This window comes from Tupaia chinensis, unplaced genomic scaffold, assembly GCF_000334495.1.
Source record: "Tupaia chinensis unplaced genomic scaffold, TupChi_1.0 Scaffold149011_1, whole genome shotgun sequence".
Lineage (NCBI taxonomy): Eukaryota > Metazoa > Chordata > Mammalia > Scandentia > Tupaiidae > Tupaia > Tupaia belangeri.
This window is the reverse complement of record NW_006208857.1, coordinates 1,079,158-1,099,006: the sequence shown is the minus strand read 5'-3', so window position 1 is coordinate 1,099,006 and position 19,849 is coordinate 1,079,158. Positions and strand designations below refer to the sequence as shown.

The window sequence follows — 19,849 nt, the reverse complement described above, 5'->3', positions numbered from 1 at the left end:
GCCCCAGCCAGAGGCAGAGGCTGGGTACTCTCAGGCCCCCTCCCGGGAAGGGCCCACTCTGGCCGGCAGCACCTGGCCCCACAGCCCACTCTTCCCTCCGTCCCAGTCTCACCAGTGGCAGCAGCAGGCCAGGCACGGCGGAGAGGCCCATGTCCTGCCAGCTGTGGCCTCTCACTCCCCCATCAGGGCCCAAGGCCACCGCGGTGGTGGCAGCAGAGACGATCTCCGAGGCGCGGGTCCATCGGGGAGGTCCCAAGTGGAGCCGGGGTCTGGGGTAGGGGGTTGCTGAGAGCTGATACTCCGCGACAGAGATCGTGGCCCAGTCTCAGGAACCTCGAAGCCCCAAGGCCAGAACTGGAGCCTGAGTAGAAAACTCCGAGAAAATTAACAGAGAGGAGAAAAGGTGGGCGGGGTAGGGAGAGCAGAGGCGTGTTGCAACAGCGGGACAGGAAGAGCGAGGAGGCAGGAGGAGGTGCACGGGGAGGGGGAGGTTTTAACCCTTTGCAGCCCAGCCAGAAGCCCAGGGGCCCTGGATACAGCTGCCTTGCGCCCCCAGCCCAGCAGTCCGACCACTCCCAAATTAACCACAGGTGCAATAAGGACCCCCCCACCGCCCCATCAGTGGCCTCTCCCAAATGGAACAGCAATGGACAGACCCAGAGTTTTAGACTCACATTCACTGGGTTCCTTTTTAGAAGTCTTGGCTTTTAGCTGGCTGGTCTTGGACACATAACCTAACCTCTCTGATCCTGTTCTCCAGTTTGCAAGATGGAGCTCACCTGTCTCATGGGGTGGCTGTAAGGATTCATTGAAATAGGACACAGAATAAGTACTCAGTGTTTCTTAGTAATGTCCCCCTAGACCCCCCAATTCTCCTCTGGCCCCTCATTTCCCTCTTTCTTAGGAATTTGCTCCCCCAACCCAAGCCTCGGAGTAAGTCCTAACTCCAGTTCTGTGCCCTGCCCTCCCACACCCACCCTTCCCCAGCCCTCTGGTTCTCATCCAGCCGCCCCCGGCCAAGCTGGGGGCTTTGCCACGGATCAACAGTGGGACATTGGTGACTTTGCCGGGCCTCGGTTGCTTCCTCATTTCTTGGATGGGGTAGCCATGTCTGCCCACCTTCGTGGAGAGAGGGACACCACGAGGACTTCAGGAAATGCTTCGGAGATATAGATGTCCCCCCAGGGTCACGACAGTCCAGTGTGCTTCTCGAATATTCGCCACGTGGATCAGCGTGCCCTTAGCGATCACCTACTACCCCACCCCCTTGGCCTTACAGGTGCGAGACAGCCCCGGAGACACGCGATGTGCCCGGGGCCGAGCCAGCAGAGAACCCAGACTCCCCACTCCTGGGCCAAGGGCCCCTTGGCTTCGACACGCACGCACTGCCACTTTTCTCCCTATCCCTTGAAACAGACCCACACCCTGACCTGGGCGGTCCATGTCACCCCCATGGGCCTGACATCTCGGCAGTGAATCCACAAGATGAAACATTGCCCACGTACCGTCTGGGTGCAGTGGCCTCCCTGTACCCAGCCCAGGTGGAGGGCCCGCAGCTGCTGAGGCCGCTTGAATTGCAGGGAGCCCAGTGAAGACCAAGGTCCCAGGCCCGGAGGCTGGGACCACAGCTCCTAGTGCCTTCTCCCTGTGACCTGCCAGCTGCCTCCGAGCCCCAGCCAGAGACTCCCAGCCCGTCTATGCCCTCTGTGACCCCGGGGCAGGGCATCTGTAGATAAAGACGGAGCTTCGGTTCCCCCATCGCTTCAGCGGTCCTCCAGCTTCTGGAGAACTGGGGGGTTGAAGCTGAACTCACGGAGAAGGAGTCCGCCACCAACACACAGCTGCCCAGCGGGCAGAACTCGGAGCCAGCTGGATTGGGAGAGGACGGACCTCCCTTCCCCCTCTTCTCCCCTTCCCCCACCTATCTGGCCCACCCCAGCCTAGCGCCGGCCCCCGCATTCCCAGAATCCTTGGGACTCAAGCTTCCTTGGCTGTCAGGAGCCAGAGTTTTCTCCCTTCTCCTCTCAAACGCCTCCCTCTCCCCTGCCTCTCAGATGAAGGGGAAGTCTGAACTGGCAGTGGCTCAGGTCGGCCCACCTGGACCAGAGCTGCCACTGGGGCAGGGAGCTCTCAGGCCCCCGGGCGGGAAGGGCCCAGGTACAGCAGGAGGGGGCAGAATCCCAGCTCCTGGGGGAGCAGGGTCACTAGAACGAGGTGCAGAGGCAAGGAGAGCCTCTGTCCACGATGGCGAGCATGCCCGAGAGACAGAGAGGAGGGAAGCATCCTGGATCCCCCCCGACAGGCTCTCGTCACGCCCGGTTCCCTTTCCCCAGCCCTCAGCTCTCAGCTCATCAGGGTCCTGGGCACACGCACACACCCGGCATGTTTTCAAGCCACACAGAGGATCCGACCTGAAGTCCAGTTTGTTATCAACGGTGCCACCACACTGGGGGCCAGACTTCTCATCCAAAACCTGAGAAACATGCGAGTAATCCTCATGAAGTGGCCTGATGATTTGATGCCTATAGGCCAGCAGGTGTCATGGGGTTAAGGTGCTGGATCTCACATGGCCTACTCCATGGTTTGAGTCCTGGAACCGGCAGCCTGAAAACACGCCGGGTGCATGTGTACGCTGAAAATCCTGGGAGGAGAATGGAGGAGGCTACTCTCCCAGGGGATGGTTTCTCACTTTCACTCCTCTCTCTGTCTCTCTGTGGCAAGCACATGCACTCTGTGACAAAAAGGTTAAAAAAAAAAAAGCATATAAAGCACCTAGCAAGCATTTGCCATTTATGGAGGAACTTCGAATTGTTTGTGGAAAAATGGAATTAAAGTACGTGTAATTTTGGTGCAAAAAGATTTCAAAGCCATGTATAATTTTGTACTGTTTTCTAATTTTGCCAGGAGGCGTGAGAGCCTGTCAGAGAGGAAGATGAGAAAGCACACCCTAATGGGGCATTGTCGTGGCCAAATTCCTTCTCCTCCATCTCTCCATCCTGTGGGTATTTGGGGCACACATGTACACATGCCCGATGTGTTTTTCAATCTACCAGGGCCAGGATTCGAACCATACAGTCAGCCACATGCTATCCAGCTCCCTCAACCACTATGCCACAAGGCCAGCCCCGGGCATAATGTGCTTCATAAATTCATTTTCTGTGAACCTTTTGAAGCCCTCCCATGGTCAGCACTCAGTAAGTGGTAGGAATGTCAATGGTCCGTTTGTGTTACATCAGCAAGTTCAATGTCCTATTTTTAGTGTTACAAAAGATTTCTAACAGTCTGTGTAAGCTGCCAAAGTCATCACACTAGTTTGGCAAAAAACAAAAAAAAAAAGAAGAAGAAATTTTCTTTCACTTTTTTAGGGCAAATGTTTGTTTACTTGTAAGTCTAAGCTCTGAGACATGTATTAAATTGATCAATAAGGTTCTGTTTTTTAAAAAAAATCAAAGAGGGAACCAGCAGTTAGCATAATGGCTATGTCGCTGGACTCCCATGTAGTCGACCGCGGTTCGCATCCCGGACCCGGTGGCTTAAAACTCACGCCGGGCGTGTGTGCCCAAGCTTCCGAGAGGAAAATGGAGGAAAAGGGATTGCGGTGTGGTCATCCCCCCGGGGGTGATTTCTCGCTTTCTGTCTCTCTGTCTCTGTCTGGCGAGTGCACGCGCTCTGTAGCAAAAACTTCTCCAAAAAAAAAAAATAAAACAAAGAAGAATGGGCCAGCTCCATGGCTACTGTATTGTACTGCTCTGGAGAAGCCAGATCCCGCACGGTGACAGGGTTCAAATCCCTGCCTGGTCAGTCTGAACCATGCCAGGCACGTACATGAGTATCCAAGACCCAAGGAGGGGGGCTGGAGGAAAGGGAGCATGGCCTGACCGGGCCCTCGGAGAGTGCACCTCTTCCTGTCCCCCTCATGTGCATATATACACACTCTATTATGAATAAAGGAGAAAAGATGCCTGGGCCAGCAGGTACTGCGCTGGTTGAACCACCAGACTCCCACATGGCCCAGTGCAGTTCAAGTCCCGAACCCGGCAGCTTGCTTTCTCACCTCTTCTCTCTCTGTCTTTCTGGTGAGTGTAAACAAATTGTAGCAAGTTAAAAAATATATTTAATAAATATTTTTTAAACACTTTTTAAACTAATCATTCTTTTTAAAAAAGTAGCGAGAAGTGGGCAGACAAGGAATATGAAAAGCTAACTCGTTTCATGGCAGAGGTGACAGTGAGACCATACTAGGGGATTTTTTTAAAGTTCGTGGAGGGACAGTGGGTGGCATGGAAGTTGGGCAGTTGGATCCCACACGGCTGATTGTGGGATCCAAGTCCCAGAGCTGGCAGCTTGAGAAACACTCCAGGCCTGTATGTTATCCAAAGTTCTGCGATGAGAATGGAGAAGATGGGACTGCGGCACGGCCATCCCCCTGGGGGGTGATTTCTTACTCCCCCCAATCTGTCTCTCTCTTTCTCCAAGCATATGTACCCAATAGCAAAAACTTTAAAAATTTAATTTCAAGTTCATGGGAAAATGGAGTTAAAATACAAGCTTATTTTGATACAAAAAAATTGAAATTCATGCATACTTTTTTTATGACATACACTTCCCATGAACCTTTTGAACACCCTTCCCTCGTAATCCCTCTAGGGTCAGAAAAAATAACGGGGCGGAGGGAGCAGGGATAGAATCCAAGGATTTGATGCCTATAGGCCAGCAGGTGTCATGGGGTTAAGGTGCTGGATCTCACATGGCCTACTCCATGGTTTGAGTCCTGGAACCGGCAGCCTGAAAACACGCCGGGTGCATGTGTACGCTGAAAATCCTGGGAGGAGAATGGAGGAGGCTACTCTCCCAGGGGATGGTTTCTCACTTTCACTCCTCTCTCTGTCTCTCTGTGGCAAGCACATGCACTCTGTGACAAAAAGGTTAAAAAAAAAAAAGCATATAAAGCACCTAGCAAGCATTTGCCATTTATGGAGGAACTTCGAATTGTTTGTGGAAAAATGGAATTAAAGTACGTGTAATTTTGGTGCAAAAAGATTTCAAAGCCATGTATAATTTTGTACTGTTTTCTAATTTTGCCAGGAGGCGTGAGAGCCTGTCAGAGAGGAAGATGAGAAAGCACACCCTAATGGGGCATTGTCGTGGCCAAATTCCTTCTCCTCCATCTCTCCATCCTGTGGGTATTTGGGGCACACATGTACACATGCCCGATGTGTTTTTCAATCTACCAGGGCCAGGATTCGAACCATACAGTCAGCCACATGCTATCCAGCTCCCTCAACCACTATGCCACAAGGCCAGCCCCGGGCATAATGTGCTTCATAAATTCATTTTCTGTGAACCTTTTGAAGCCCTCCCATGGTCAGCACTCAGTAAGTGGTAGGAATGTCAATGGTCCGTTTGTGTTACATCAGCAAGTTCAATGTCCTATTTTTAGTGTTACAAAAGATTTCTAACAGTCTGTGTAAGCTGCCAAAGTCATCACACTAGTTTGGCAAAAAACAAAAAAAAAAAGAAGAAGAAATTTTCTTTCACTTTTTTAGGGCAAATGTTTGTTTACTTGTAAGTCTAAGCTCTGAGACATGTATTAAATTGATCAATAAGGTTCTGTTTTTTAAAAAAAATCAAAGAGGGAACCAGCAGTTAGCATAATGGCTATGTCGCTGGACTCCCATGTAGTCGACCGCGGTTCGCATCCCGGACCCGGTGGCTTAAAACTCACGCCGGGCGTGTGTGCCCAAGATTCCGAGAGGAAAATGGAGGAAAAGGGATTGCGGTGTGGTCATCCCCCCGGGGGTGATTTCTCGCTTTCTGTCTCTCTGTCTCTGTCTGGCGAGTGCACGCGCTCTGTAGCAAAAACTTCTCCAAAAAAAAAAAATAAAACAAAGAAGAATGGGCCAGCTCCATGGCTACTGTATTGTACTGCTCTGGAGAAGCCAGATCCCGCACGGTGACAGGGTTCAAATCCCTGCCTGGTCAGTCTGAACCATGCCAGGCACGTACATGAGTATCCAAGACCCAAGGAGGGGGGCTGGAGGAAAGGGAGCATGGCCTGACCGGGCCCTCGGAGAGTGCACCTCTTCCTGTCCCCCTCATGTGCATATATACACACTCTATTATGAATAAAGGAGAAAAGATGCCTGGGCCAGCAGGTACTGCGCTGGTTGAACCACCAGACTCCCACATGGCCCAGTGCAGTTCAAGTCCCGAACCCGGCAGCTTGCTTTCTCACCTCTTCTCTCTCTGTCTTTCTGGTGAGTGTAAACAAATTGTAGCAAGTTAAAAAATATATTTAATAAATATTTTTTAAACACTTTTTAAACTAATCATTCTTTTTAAAAAAGTAGCGAGAAGTGGGCAGACAAGGAATATGAAAAGCTAACTCGTTTCATGGCAGAGGTGACAGTGAGACCATACTAGGGGATTTTTTTAAAGTTCGTGGAGGGACAGTGGGTGGCATGGAAGTTGGGCAGTTGGATCCCACACGGCTGATTGTGGGATCCAAGTCCCAGAGCTGGCAGCTTGAGAAACACTCCAGGCCTGTATGTTATCCAAAGTTCTGCGATGAGAATGGAGAAGATGGGACTGCGGCACGGCCATCCCCCTGGGGGGTGATTTCTTACTCCCCCCAATCTGTCTCTCTCTTTCTCCAAGCATATGTACCCAATAGCAAAAACTTTAAAAATTTAATTTCAAGTTCATGGGAAAATGGAGTTAAAATACAAGCTTATTTTGATACAAAAAAATTGAAATTCATGCATACTTTTTTTATGACATACACTTCCCATGAACCTTTTGAACACCCTTCCCTCGTAATCCCTCTAGGGTCAGAAAAAATAACGGGGCGGAGGGAGCAGGGATAGAATCCAAGAAATAGGCCAGATGGGATGGCAGAATTAATGCTAGAGTGTGCAGAGCAAGGAAGAGAGCTACAGAGCTGCAGGGACACCCCCTCCCAGACACCTCCCGGACACCCACGCACATGCCCCCTCCCCTCCCCACGTAAGCCACAGGGCGCTGGGCTCAAGGGTGCTGGTGACACGGCTTCAAGCCCCAGCCCTGCCACGCGACTCCAATTCTGGTATGACATGTGTCATCACAGGGAGGCTGGCTGAGTCATAGGAACCCGGGGTTCCGGCTGTTTCTGCAAGAACTATGAACTTGGGCAAGTCGCCCCACCTGACAAAGAACGGGAGGTAACTGAAGCCCCTTTTCTCCAACAGTGACCTAAGGTACAGGGGTAGCCCTCAGACAAGGACAGAAGAAATGCCAGCAGGTGGGGGGACACTAGAGTGTGGGGAGGGGCATGGCCGCAGCGACCTGTAACGACCCAGCTGGGTCCAGTGGGCCCTCCCATTCCAGCCAAGGAGAGGGCACAGACAGGGCAGGTCGGGGTGGAGCAGGGCAGGGGCTAAGCCAGGGCAGAGCACAGGCAGGGCGGCTGCACCTGAGGCTCAGGGAACCGCTACGACACCATTTCCCCACATCGCCCTGAGTCTGGGAAAGGGAAGTCAGCACCATGACCTGACCCCTGGCCGTGACCCTGTCACCTCCCTACCCCCTTCAGCAGCTCCTTCTCCTCCTCCAGGACCCCGACCCCTGGGCCCTGAGCTCCATAATTAGGACAAATGACATCAAGGAAGCAGGGAAGATGAGGAAGGGTCACGGCTGACGTGGGAGAGGGGCTGGGGTGCCCAGACAGGCCTTGGCCTCTCCCTGAACCTCGATTTCTCCTCGGTTCAAGACCTCCTGAGCTTCTCCCCATCCCCTCTGTGAGGTGTGACTAAGACCGTGCAAGGCTTTGAGGGGCCAGGCGGTGGTGCAGGAACTGGCCCAGCCGTGTCCTGGGGCATCCCTGGCCCCTAATCCAGGCCAGGAGTGTTGCAGTGTGAGCACCCTACTGGGTTGTCCATCTCATTCTCTCTCTCACAAAATAAATAAATAAATGACAACAGAAAGCCATAGGCTTTGAAGTTCCAGAAGGAACTATCTGAGTCCCACCCTCCCCTCCGATCGCCCCCCACCCGAAGTTAATGGGGAGGTGGTGGATGAGGGTGGTGAGTGGTGCTCGGCATGGAGCCGAGGATTAGTGATGAAGGCAGCTAAGGCTGGAGGGGAAAGGAGGTCTTGACATTGGAGTGAGTCTCCCCACCCCCGCCACGGTGCGTGGTTCCCCGTGGGCCATGGCACCATGTCCTCCCCCTCCCACCCAGACAGAGCGACAGGCATTCAGCACCAGCCTACCAACCCCCACAAGGAACTCGCAGGATAAGAGCTCTCCTATGGCCTCCACAGTGAAGCCAAGGAGCGTGGGGTCTGCCCTCTCTGCCCACCCCAGGCCTCCCAGCCCGTCACGGCGCCCAGCCAGCTCTCCAGACATGCTCTGTGCGATGAACGTTTATTGAGCCCTTGTCTACTTGCTCCAAGCGGGACAGGCCGGACACGTACATGACAGGAGGGACTCAGGCCCTGAGCACACGAGCAGCCTCGCCAGGAAGACAGACACGGGTGAGCATGGAAGAGTAACGCGACCTTGGCACTCTGCTAGACAGATGTGACCCTGCACTAGGGAGCCCAGGGAGAGGGAGTGGCCGCTCCTGGGGAAGAAAGGACGGGGCGAAGCATGGCAGAAGTAGGGCTGTCTGAGTGGGGTTCTAACGGATGCTCAGGAGTTCCCAGCAACTATGGGGGAAGCTTCTAGGCTGCGGAACCATCTTGAGAAATCGTGCAAGGGTAGGAAGGACACGGGGCAGAGGTGCTGGGGTCCGGCTGTGTGGGACCTGGGGTGTGGGGCTAGAAGACTCCTGGGACTGACTGGGGATGGCCAGGCCCTGACCACGTCGGTCTGCTCCAGCCCTGGGGAGCTGAGGAAGGGGACTTGCCCAAGAACTAACAATGGGGGCTTTTGGGTGGGGTTCCCCACCCAAGTTCAGGAGAGGCGCAGACTGCTGTGTCCCTGGAAGGCGGTGCGGCCAGGCCTGTCTGCTGGCTCGGTCCCTGCTGGATAGGAAACCCACGTGTGCCTCTGTGTGTCTGGTTTGTTTTGGTTGGTCGTCAGTCGTTTCCAAGGAAAGTTCCTTGTCAAAGCTCCCAGTGTGGCTTGGCTGATCCAAGGAAAAAGGAGACCTGTCTGCACTTGGCCGTGTCTGTGTGTGTGTGTGTGTGTGTGTGTGTGTGTGCGCGTGTATGGTGGGGGATGGAGTATTCAGGGGCAGGAGCCAAGGCTGTCTGGCCCTGTTCATTGGCCACGTCTCTGGGTACCTCCCGATCCCTCCTGAGCTCCCTACCCAGCCTGCTTCCCTCCCCCACACGAGAGGGGGCTGGGCAGCTCTAGAGGAAGTCCCAGACGGTGAGGCCAGCCCCCTCCTGCCAGGGGGAGCTCCCACCTGGGTGGGAAGCCCGCCCTCCCTTCCCCTCAGGGCTCCTGCGAAGCAGAAGCCCGGGCCTTGGCCGTCAGAGATGGGCAGGGGCCTAGTGTGGCATAGGCGGGTGGAGGGGCTGCCGAGGCTGGAGACGGGGCAGGGTCTGGCTGGGATGAGGACGGGGATGCAGAGTGGGGGTAAAAGCGGGAGGGGAAGGAGGAGGCCGGGGTGGAGGCCACCTCCCACGCAGCCCTGCGCCCTCGGCCTGGGGACCAGTAGCGGCTGCGGAACCTCCGGAGCAGCATGACGGAGGTGATGACCAGGAGGTCGAAGATGAACTCGGCCATCTCCACCACAGACAGCACTGAGGACCCGAACCACAGGCTCCACTGTCTGCCCAGGTTGGACAGGAGGGTGACCATCTGGGAGGGAGAGAGCACGCTGACCTCGGGCCGAGGAGTCCCCACCACCCTGACCAAGGCTTCACCTTCATCCTGAGGGACCTAAGCAACCTGCAGCCGCCCCAGGGCCCCGGTCCCTTCTCCCAGCTCCTTCCTGTGAGAACACACAGCTCCTGGCTGGTGTCACCCAGACACTGGGTCGTGATCCTGGTAGCTGAAACTGGGGTGTCTTGAGGGCCTTGTCCCCATCGCTGGGCATCTGGTATTCCCATCGCTCTCACCACCCCCAGAGACCTCATGCCTCCCCCTGAGCTCCCCTCCTCCCAACCCTCTCAACCTCACCTGTGACCTGATTGCCCTTTTCCAACCTGGTCGGCCCCCACCTCTGAGTCCCAAGCCCTGTGGCCCCAGAGAGCAACACTTTGCTTTCCCCATCGGCCGCCCTGCTAGACCCTCGGACCTACCGTGACGGAGGGAGACTCAGAATTAGTTTTGTACTTCAGTTCCTTGAAGAAGATGTTGAGTTTGGCAACCCCGTTTCTGTGGAATGGGGAGAGCGTGGGGGAAAGTGGAAGACGATTAGCCCCTCAGACCCTCCTCCCCTCAGATCGGTTGTGTCAGTTCAGTCTCAGGGCTGTGTCGCCTCCCCCAGTCTTCCCCAGGACTGGGACCAGGGCAGGACAGACCTCTTGTTGTTGATGGTGTAGTTGTTCTGCAGAGACAGCATCTTGAAGATCCAGTCCTGGGAAAGAATGTGGTGTCCACGAGGTCGCCCTGTCCTCTGTCCTCTTTGGGCTCCCAGGGGTGGGTCAGGTCTAATACCCAGAGAGGGATGCTGTGCTACTGGGTACATGCACAGTCCCCATCCCCTCTTCCCTGCGTTACCTGGGATGTGACGGAGGGCCATCGCGAGTAACCCGCCGTGAGCTGGTAGCTGGTCACACTGAGGGCGGAGAACGGTGATCAGTGGGGGGAGGCTCTCCCACTCGAAGGCCTAGCTGGGGCCTGGCCTCCACCCAGCCACGCGGCCCACGGCCCAACCGTACCTGCATGGCTTCCGGCATTTGGTGAAGCAGCCCAGGCGGTCGGTGGCGAAGGCATCCTGGAGCTTGTAGTAGCAGTAGCCTGCGGGCACAGAGGGGACCCGTTTCCCAGGGCACCTGCACTGCCTCAGAGGCAGCACCGAAAATAGTGAAGAATTTAAGCTAAGTCAGGAAAAAAGAAAGGAAAGAAAAACCAACCAGGATACGCTCGTGTAAATATGAGTACCATGGGGACAAAAATGGAAAGTCAGAGAGAAAAGTGGGAAAATCTCTTATGTACAAATAATGGGATGGAGGCCAGCAGGTGGCACAGAAGATAAGGTGGCTGACACATGGCCGACTGAGTGAGCCGAGTCCCAGGCCCAGCAGTTTGAAAATCACCCTGCCGGGCACTGTGTGCGCATGCCCAGAATCCCGAGAGGAGAACGGAAGAGAAGGGATTATGGACTGGTCATCCCCTCCTGGGGGTGCTTTCTCCCTTCCCCTCTGTCTCTATCTCTTTCTCTGTCTCTCTCCAGCAAGCACATGAGCCCTAGAGCAAACTTTTAAAAAAAGAAAACAGAAGAGAAATGGAAGTCAAGCAGAATGAGGATACCACGTGACACCCACTAGGGCAGCTTTTGTAGAAAAGACAGTAATGAGTCCAGCTAAGAGCGTGGAGAAGGTGGACCTTCATACACTTCTGCTGGGAGTGTCAAGTGGTGTCACCATTTTGGAAAAACGTCTGGTAGCGTCACAAAAAGGTTCAACATAGAGCTTCCATAGACCTAGTAATTCTATGCCTACACCCAAGAAAGTCGAAAACATGCCCACATAAACACTTGTGCACAAATGTTCACAGAGGCATTATTCACAGTAACCGAAAAGTAGAAACAACCAAGGTGTTTATCAACAGATAACAAGTGAACAAAGCAGTACGTCCACACAACACGGGGCACCGTCTAGCTGTGAAAAGAAGTGCAGTGATGACACAGGCCACAGGACGGGGGAGCCTGGAAATGCTCCACTCAGTGAGAGAAGCAAGAAGCCGGCCACAAAGGACTGCATATTGGAGGAGTCCATCTATGGGGCCGGCGGGTGGCGTGGTAGTTGAGGGCTCTGAACTTCCATTGAGAGCGGTTGAAGCTGGAAGGACGTCAGAAACTGGAGCCGTGCTGCCCTCTGGTGGTTAGTAACAGCACTGCAGCTGCTGGGCTTCCCGAGGTACAGCCGCCGCTGGCGCCTCCTACCGGCCAGTGATGTCATTGCCGCGCACGTCTGCCTGGGTCAGGGCAAGAAGATCGCAGTCCCTGGCCCTACACCTGACCCTCTGGCGACCTCCTCGAGACTTTTTTTCTCTTTGGAACATAATCAGTGTTCCCCAAACTTCAATTATTTGTGTAATGCCTGCAGATCACCTTGCCCATCTCATTATCTCATTCTTTTTTTTTTTTTTTTGGAGAGGTTTTTGCTATAGGGCGCGTGTGCTCGGCAGGAAGAGAGAGACAGAGACAGAAAGCGAAAAATCACCCCCCCCAGGGGGAATGGCCACACCACAATCCCTTCTCCTCCATTCTCCTCAGGATCTTGGGCACGCACGCACACGTGTCCAGCGTGAGTTTAAGCCACTGGGTCCAGGACTCGAACCACGGTCGACTACATGGGAGTCCAGCCATATAGCCATTACGCCAAGTGCTGGTCCCGCCCATCTCATTCTTATGCTACCTGGACTATTATTTACTTAATTTTTGTTCAGAATGTATTTTTGTAAAACAATACAAGTTTCATTTTTAAAAAGAAACGTGAATATCCATAGTAGAGGGAAGGGAAATAGTTTCACTTGCCATAAATGGAGAGGGGAAGGACATGGAGCATGGACAAACATCAAACCAATCAGGATTATCAACGTTTTTAAAATTAAGGTTATTTACAAACAAAAATAAATGATGGCTTACTTGGGCAGTAAAACTGTGAGGAGGAGCAAAGAAAGACTTATGATAAAAGCACAGGGGTGGCAGTGGCATGGTGGTTAAGGGCGCTGGATTCCCACATGGCTGACCGCGGTTCAAGTACTGGACCTGGCGGCTTACTCTCTCTCTCTCTGTTCCCCCTTTGGTCAAATTAAACAAACAAACAAAGTTAAATAAAATAATTTTTAATGAATTTTAAACCCTGAGGGTTTTTTAAAGATTTACTTATTTTTAATCATTCATTCATTTATTTTTAATTTGACAGAGCAAGACACGGCGGGGAGGTGGTGAGAAAGCCAGCCACCAGGTCCGGCACAGTCCAGCACTCAAACTGTGGTCAGCCACATGGGAGTGTCCTTAACCATCACGCCGCCTGCTGGTCCCTTTTTTTTTTTTTTTTTTTTTAAAGAGAATCCATTTATATGAAATGTCCACAATTGGCAGTTCTATAAGAAGACAGAAATAGAAGCCGGCTGGTGACGTAGTGGTTAAAGTTCTGGACTCCACATGGCTGAGCATGTGGTTTGAGTCCTGGACTTTGTGACTTGGAAAACATGCCAGGTGCACACGCAAATGTGTCATCCCAAGAGGAGAATGAAGGAGGAGGATTGCAGCCGTCCCCCTGGAGGAGTGATTTCTCTTTCTTCCTCCCCCCTCGCTGTCTCTCTGATAAGTGCGTACACCCTATAACAACAAGACAGAGACACAATTGCTTGCCCAGGAGCTGACAGTGGGGCAGGCAGGGATGGGGAGCTTGGCAACAGCCATGGATACAAAGTATCTTTGGAAGTAATGAAAATATTCTAAAAATGACTGTGGTGATTATTGCACAACTCTGGGACTCAGCTAACACCCTAAATGCTGCTTAGGGACCAGCAGTTGGTGTAATGACTATGTTGCTGGACTCCCATGTAGTTGACTGTGGTTCAAGTCCCGGACCCAGTGGCTTAAACTTATGCCAGGCGTGTGCGTATGTGTGTGTGTGCATGCCCAAGATCCCGAGAAGAGAATGGAGGAGAAGGGATTGCAGTGTGGCCATACTCCCTGGGGGGGGGGGGGGTGATTTCTCGCTTTCTGTCTCTCTGTCTCTCTCTGTCTTTCCGGCGAGCGCATGTGGCCTATAGCAAAAACGTCTTTACGTAAATGAACAGGATAGTCCATCAGGGTGGGTGGCAATGCCTGTAACCCAGTTACTTAGGAGGCTGAGGCAGGAGAATCAAGAGTTCAAGGCCAGTCTGGCCTGCATAATAAGACACTAAGGGAGGGGAGAGAAAGGGAGGGAAAGGAGGGAGGAAGAAAAGAACTGTATGGGATGTGAATTATCTCAATAAGGCTCTTGCAAGAAAAAAAGAAGAATGAGACTGTGGATTGTTCTCCTCTCCAGTCCCCAAGTTCTAAGCAAGATCATTTTGTCAATATTGCTACCTTTAGTCACTCAGTCTGAAGTCCTCCACTTCTGACCCAAACCCTTCCATCTCTTGGGGCTGAGGACCTTTAATTAGGAAGAGTGGAAAGTCACCAGCCTTTTTTAAATGAATTTTTTGTTTAACTTTATTTATTTATTTTATTTTATTTTATTTTGACCAGAGAGAAACAGAGCAGGAGAGAGCATGGGAAAGCAAGAAAGCAAGTCGCCAGGTCCAAGACTCGAACCACGGTCGGCCATGTGGGAGTCCAGTGCCCTTAACCACTACGCCACCTGCCGGCCCCTGTCACTGGCCTTTTTCTCTGAGGAATGAGACAGGAAACTCAACAGACTCTGTTTTGTTTGTTTGTTTTACTTTTTTAAGAGTTTTTTTTGTTTGTTTGTTTGTTTGTTTTGCCTTAGGGCACATGTGCTTGCAGGACAGAAAGTGAAAAAGAAAGTGAGAAGTCACCCCCCAGGAGGGATGGTCACACACCACAGTCCCTTCTCCCCCATTCTCCTCCAGGGATCTTGGGCATGCGAACACATGTGCCTGGCGTGAGTTTCGAGCCACCTGGTCTGGGACTTGAACTTAGGTCCTCTCCCTGTCTTCCTGCTCAGCAAGCAGGGTTGTTACTTCCCACTCACTCTTCAAACATATAGCCTAGAAATAATGGCTTGGGGACATGGAAGTGGAGAAGGCACCACCTGCCCCACGCCCCTGCTCTGCACAACCTGAGACCTGTCACGCCCTCCTCTGGACCTCATGCGCTGGTCTGAGAAAGCAGGTGAGGCCAGGTGGCCTCTGTATTTCCCTCCGGTCCTGAGCTGCCATGGTCAGAGCCAGGAAGCAGGAGGCCTCGACCAGAAAGTGCACGCGGGACTGTGGAGCAGGCCCAGGAAAGAAAGGGGGCAGAGCGACTTCCAGGCAGGGTCAAGGAGGGGCACGCTCAGCTCTGGGACAGGCAGTGGCAGCTGGGGAGGAGCCTACAACCTTGTCTCTTCTGGCCGCAGCCCTCCTCCCCCCAGCCCTCCTCCTCCCCAGCCTTCCTCCCTAGCCCTCCTCCCAGCCCTCCTCCCCAGCCCTCCTCCTCCCCCCTTCCCAGCCCTCCTCCTCCCCAGCCCTCCTCCTCCCCAGCCCCACCCTCAGGAGAGCTGGTGGGGGAAGCCCTGGAAGAGGAAGTGCGGGAGGGGCGGTTGTGCCAGATAAGACGGGCCACCAGGACTTCCAACCCTCAGAAACTTCTATGCTTTCTTGTCGTGATTTTCTTTCGCTTTCAACTTCCTAGCACACAGCCTCCCTACTGCAGAGCTCAGCTGTGCCGAATGGAAAGTATTTGTTTACTCTTGAACCAGGATAAGGGAAGTTCAGGGCACTCCAACTTTTTAGCCGGAGGGTACATTCACTGACCACAGAGAGAGAGAGAAAGCACCCCACAGTGGGGCCTGGTCACGTCGCCATCCCTTTCCCTCTGTTTCATGCAGTAGGATTTTGGGCACACACATGCACACAGTGTGTTTCTCAAGTCACGGAGCTGGGATTCGAACCACAGTCAGTCAAGTGGGTCTGCTTCCCAAGCTTAGCACTTAGCTACTACACTGTGGAGCTCCCCCCAAACTTTTTTCTTTTAGTTTTACTATAGGGAGTGTGTGTTTGCCAGAGAGAGAGAGAGAGAGAGAGAGAACCCTCCGTGGGAATTGGCCACACTGCAATTCCCTCTCCTCCATCCAGCCTCTCAGGATTTTGGGCATGCACGCACACACTCCCCACGTGTTTTTCAAGCTGCCTCGCCTAGAACTCAATCTGCACAGTTGGCCAAGCTGCCCCAATTTCCATACCACCTGCTGGTCCTCCAACATTTTTTTTTAAATGAGAGAGATGAGCATCTTTGACAGTTTCCCTGTCGCCGCAGCCTCCCAGGTAGCCAGGATCATGGGCACGCACCACCACTCCCGGCCGGTTAGGTAGGTCCAGGAACTGCACCCAGGCCTCCCATGTGGCTCAGCCTTCACGGTGCACCCTACCACTGGCAGCGATGCTGGGCCTCTCCGAACAGTCCGACTGTGCCTTTCTCCAGGTAAAGAAATCTGAATCAGCAGGTGCAGTCTACGTATGTGGGTTACAGATTACAGCCCCACCCTGGCCGTACCACTGCAGACACGGCATGGGCATTCCAAAACAGACGTAAGATGGACAGTGCGGAACAGGGAACCAGCAGGTGACGTAATGTTACATCGCTGGACTCCCATGGAGTCAACTGTGGTTCAAGTCCCGAACCCGGTGACTTAGAACTCACGCCAGGCACATGTGTGTGTGTGTGTGTGTGTGTGTGTGTGTGTATCCAAGATCCCAAGCGGAGAATGGAAAGGAGAAGGGATTGTGGCATGGCCGTCCCCCTGGGGGGTGATTTCTCATTTTCTTTCTATGCCTTTCTCTGTCTCTCCAGCGAGCACACATGCCCTACAGCAAAAATTTTCTCTCAAAAAAAAAAAAAAGCGAAGCAGTGGGACAGACACCTAAAACTGCCTGTATTTTCTTCCTGTGCCCCAGGGAATTGCCCCCAGTCAGCTCCGCAGAAGACAACCTGCTAAGCCCCCCAAGAAAGGAGCCCAGGCGCTGCAGGGGAAGCCGCAGACCAAGCGTGCGCTGAAACCTCGGAAGGGTGCGGGGTGCCTGAGATGCTTCTCACGTGCTCTTCCTTCCTTATCCTGTGGGTTACTTTTTAAATGGGGCAAGTCCTTGACAAACATGCAAAAGCCAAAACACAGGGAGAGAAAAACAGAGAGTGCAACAGAGATAGAGGAGTGGGACAGAAAGTATGAAGGAAAGTGAAGAGAGCCGGAGACCAAGGGCTGAAAACCAAGACCAGGAGTCAGGGCTGGGGGAACCAGTCTCTCACCCCAGGAGTCGTGCTTCCTGTAGTCACAGAACTCCACCCCGGGGGGCCTCGGGTAGAAGATGTAGGCGCAGCCGCACTCCCTGACCATGCTCTCCTGGAAGCAGGAGTGGATGCACACCTGGAACAGCGGGGGCGGAGAGCAGAGGTCAGGTCCCACCTGGAACCCAGGCCTCCCCACAGGCAGCAGAGCCAGGAGGACGGCAACTCTGCCCTGCCCTGCAGCCCTCGCCCAGCCAGTCTCTTCACCCCAAGTCCCTCCGCACGTACGCGCTCTCTCTCTCTCTCTCTCTCTCTCTCTCTCTCTCACACACACACACACACACACACACACACACACCTTCATTGGCCAACCCAGCTCCTGGGAGGTGGTTGCCATAGAAACAGGCTGGGCCTCACCTGCTGCGTGTACTTCAATGGGCGAAAGAGATTCTCGACTGGGACGTCGCTGCCATTCTTGAGTTTCTCTTTCTTTCTCTCTCTCTCTCTCTCTCTCTCACACACACACACACACACACACACACACACACACACACACCTTCATTGGCCAACCCAGCTCCTGGGAGGTGGTTGCCATAGAAACAGGCTGGGCCTCACCTGCTGCGTGTACTTCAATGGGCGAAAGAGATTCTCGACTGGGACGTCGCTGCCATTCTTGGTGCAGTCGCCATAATTGCCCCCAAGTCTCTCCAGGGTCTCCTACGGACACCCACACACTGAGAGGTCAGAGGTCAGAGCAAGCGGCCCAAGGCCCTGCATGTACCCTGCCTTTCTGTCCTGCACCCTGCCAGCCCCTCCCATCTGCTTTCCCGTCTCAAAGCCTGCCCAGCAGCCCCCACGGCCCTTCCCAGTGCTCAGAGACACTGAGCCCGAAGCGTCCTCTGGGACTCAGAGCCTGCCCTGACCCCTTGGCATGGTTCTCCCAGGGACCTCCTTCCTGAGCCTGTTCGGCCCCAATTCGTGCCCCCGGACACCCATGCATGCTCACAGCCCACCCCAAACAACCGCCCTTGCAGTCTCCCACGTGCCCAGTCCCCCTCCTGTGCCCGCTCCGCCTCTCTCCACGCAGGGCGCCCTCCTGGCCTTGCCTTCCTCATGCTGATGGAGGTCTCTATGCCTGGGCGCAGGTTGAAGCCCCCATCGTCCATGAAGGCGGGCTCGTCCTGCCCGTGCACCATCACCCTGGCCCCGGTCACCGTGGACAGCAGGGGGATGAAGTCGTTCTGCTCCGTGCGCAGCATGACCGACAGGCCTGGGGGTGCCGAGGGAGCAGAGCTGGGGAGGGCCTCGAGAAGAATTAGGGCATGGACACCCCCTCCCACCTGGGCCTAGTCTCTTCACCCCACGGGGAATGAGAACAGGAAGACCTGCAAATGGACCCGGCAGCCACAGGGCGGGATTCTGGGGACAGGCGGGAAGGATGGGGACAGGACTCCTCTCATGCCTGGAATGGGCCACGTGGAGCCCACGGGAGAGAGGACACATCCAGCACTAAGAGTCTCAGCACCTCTGGGACGTGGGCTTGGGTGAGTGAGTGGGGTGCTCAGGGCAGTGAGAAGGGCGAGGCTGAGGCCAGGCCCTGAGGGGCCAGCTGCTCACCATTGTTGATCCCGGGCATGGACGACATCCAGAGGTTGGAGCTGTTCTTGTCATTGAATGTGTAGCAGTTCCCATACATCGGGTGGTGGAAGTGAGAGTAGTTCCTTATGGGGACAGAGAGAGCAGGGTCAGGGCGGGAGTGCAGGTCAGGCGGGCCGGACGACGTGGCACAGGGAGCTCTCCAACCCTCACCCTCCTGCAGGTCTTTGCTTTCAGGGCCCCTTGTCTCCTGAGCACCTATTACGTGTTGGCACAATGCAGGCAGCCTTCCCTAAGCTCCATGGGTCACTCCAGCCACCAGCCTGTGAGGGCCTCGACCCTGCATCCAGAAGAGGAAGCTAAGGCTCAGAGGCCAAGCAGCTGGCCCAGGGCACACACGCTGTGATGCAAACCAGGGCTCAGGCCTGGCTCACCACCTCCTGGCCCAGCTCCTCCCGCCAGGCAGCTGACCTTCCTGGCTTTGCCTCCCTGCTGCCTTGGGACCTCTTATGTTGCCGGGGAGCGTTACAAGAACTTTGCAGTGCCCTGTGTCTCACGGGTCCACTCCTAGCTCCCATTTGGATCCTGGGGGACAGGAGCCATGTCTCCTTTCTGCCTCTCATCTCTGGTGAGTCGCACGGTTCCTGGCATGTAGGTCCGGCTCAGAAACAGCTGAGTGGATGGGTGAAGGGAGGACATGGAGGGGGTGTCGGAGCGGAGAGTGAGACCCGTGGTGAGCATGGCTAAAGGGAGCAAGATCCGATCCCGGGGCGGGATTGAGGCCAAGTGTTTTCTGGAGGCTTCTGGAATCTGCCTCAGACCAGGAAGTCCAATGCCAACCGGTGACAGGTTTGGGAAGAGAGAGAGCGAGGCCATCACAGACGCTACCCTGCTGCAGTGGGGATGAAGAGGAATAGAAGGCAGGGGAGGACGGGCCTGGCCGGAGACAGAGTGTGGGGGGAGACTAGGAAAGAATAAATAAAATTAAATAAATGTTATTTTAAAAATACACACGTAACTTAGTTAAAAAAATTTAAAAATAAGTTCAAGTGAGATATCTTAGTTAAAATTTTAAAGAAGAAGTTCAAGTGAGATATATAAGAATACCATTTATAAGGGCCAGCAGGCCATGTGGTGGTTAAGGTACTAGATTCCCAAATGGTCAACTGCAGTTCAAGTCCCAGACCTCCTGGCAGCTTGCTTTCTCACCT

General features: G+C 54.0%; 2 protein-coding genes across 2 annotated transcripts in view; both read right to left on the bottom strand.

Moving 5' to 3' along the window:
* Positions 1-415, bottom strand: part of TNFRSF1A (TNF receptor superfamily member 1A) — a gene marked incomplete at its 3' end in the record, with an annotated part of 19,039 nt that extends 18,624 nt beyond the window's left edge. The window contains 1 exon segment of the mRNA XM_014585137.2: positions 113-415. Coding sequence (XP_014440623.1) covers positions 113-151 — 39 coding nt within the window.
* Positions 416-8,385: 7,970 nt separating this feature from the next.
* SCNN1A (sodium channel epithelial 1 subunit alpha) overlaps positions 8,386-19,849 on the bottom strand; it is a gene marked incomplete in the record, with an annotated part of 38,731 nt that continues 27,267 nt past the window's right edge. The window contains 9 exon segments of the mRNA XM_027769231.1: positions 8,386-9,787; positions 10,231-10,306; positions 10,453-10,508; positions 10,652-10,709; positions 10,813-10,891; positions 17,064-17,181; positions 17,658-17,759; positions 18,149-18,312; positions 18,660-18,763. Of these exon segments, the coding sequence (XP_027625032.1) occupies positions 9,419-9,787; positions 10,231-10,306; positions 10,453-10,508; positions 10,652-10,709; positions 10,813-10,891; positions 17,064-17,181; positions 17,658-17,759; positions 18,149-18,312; positions 18,660-18,763 (1,126 nt within the window).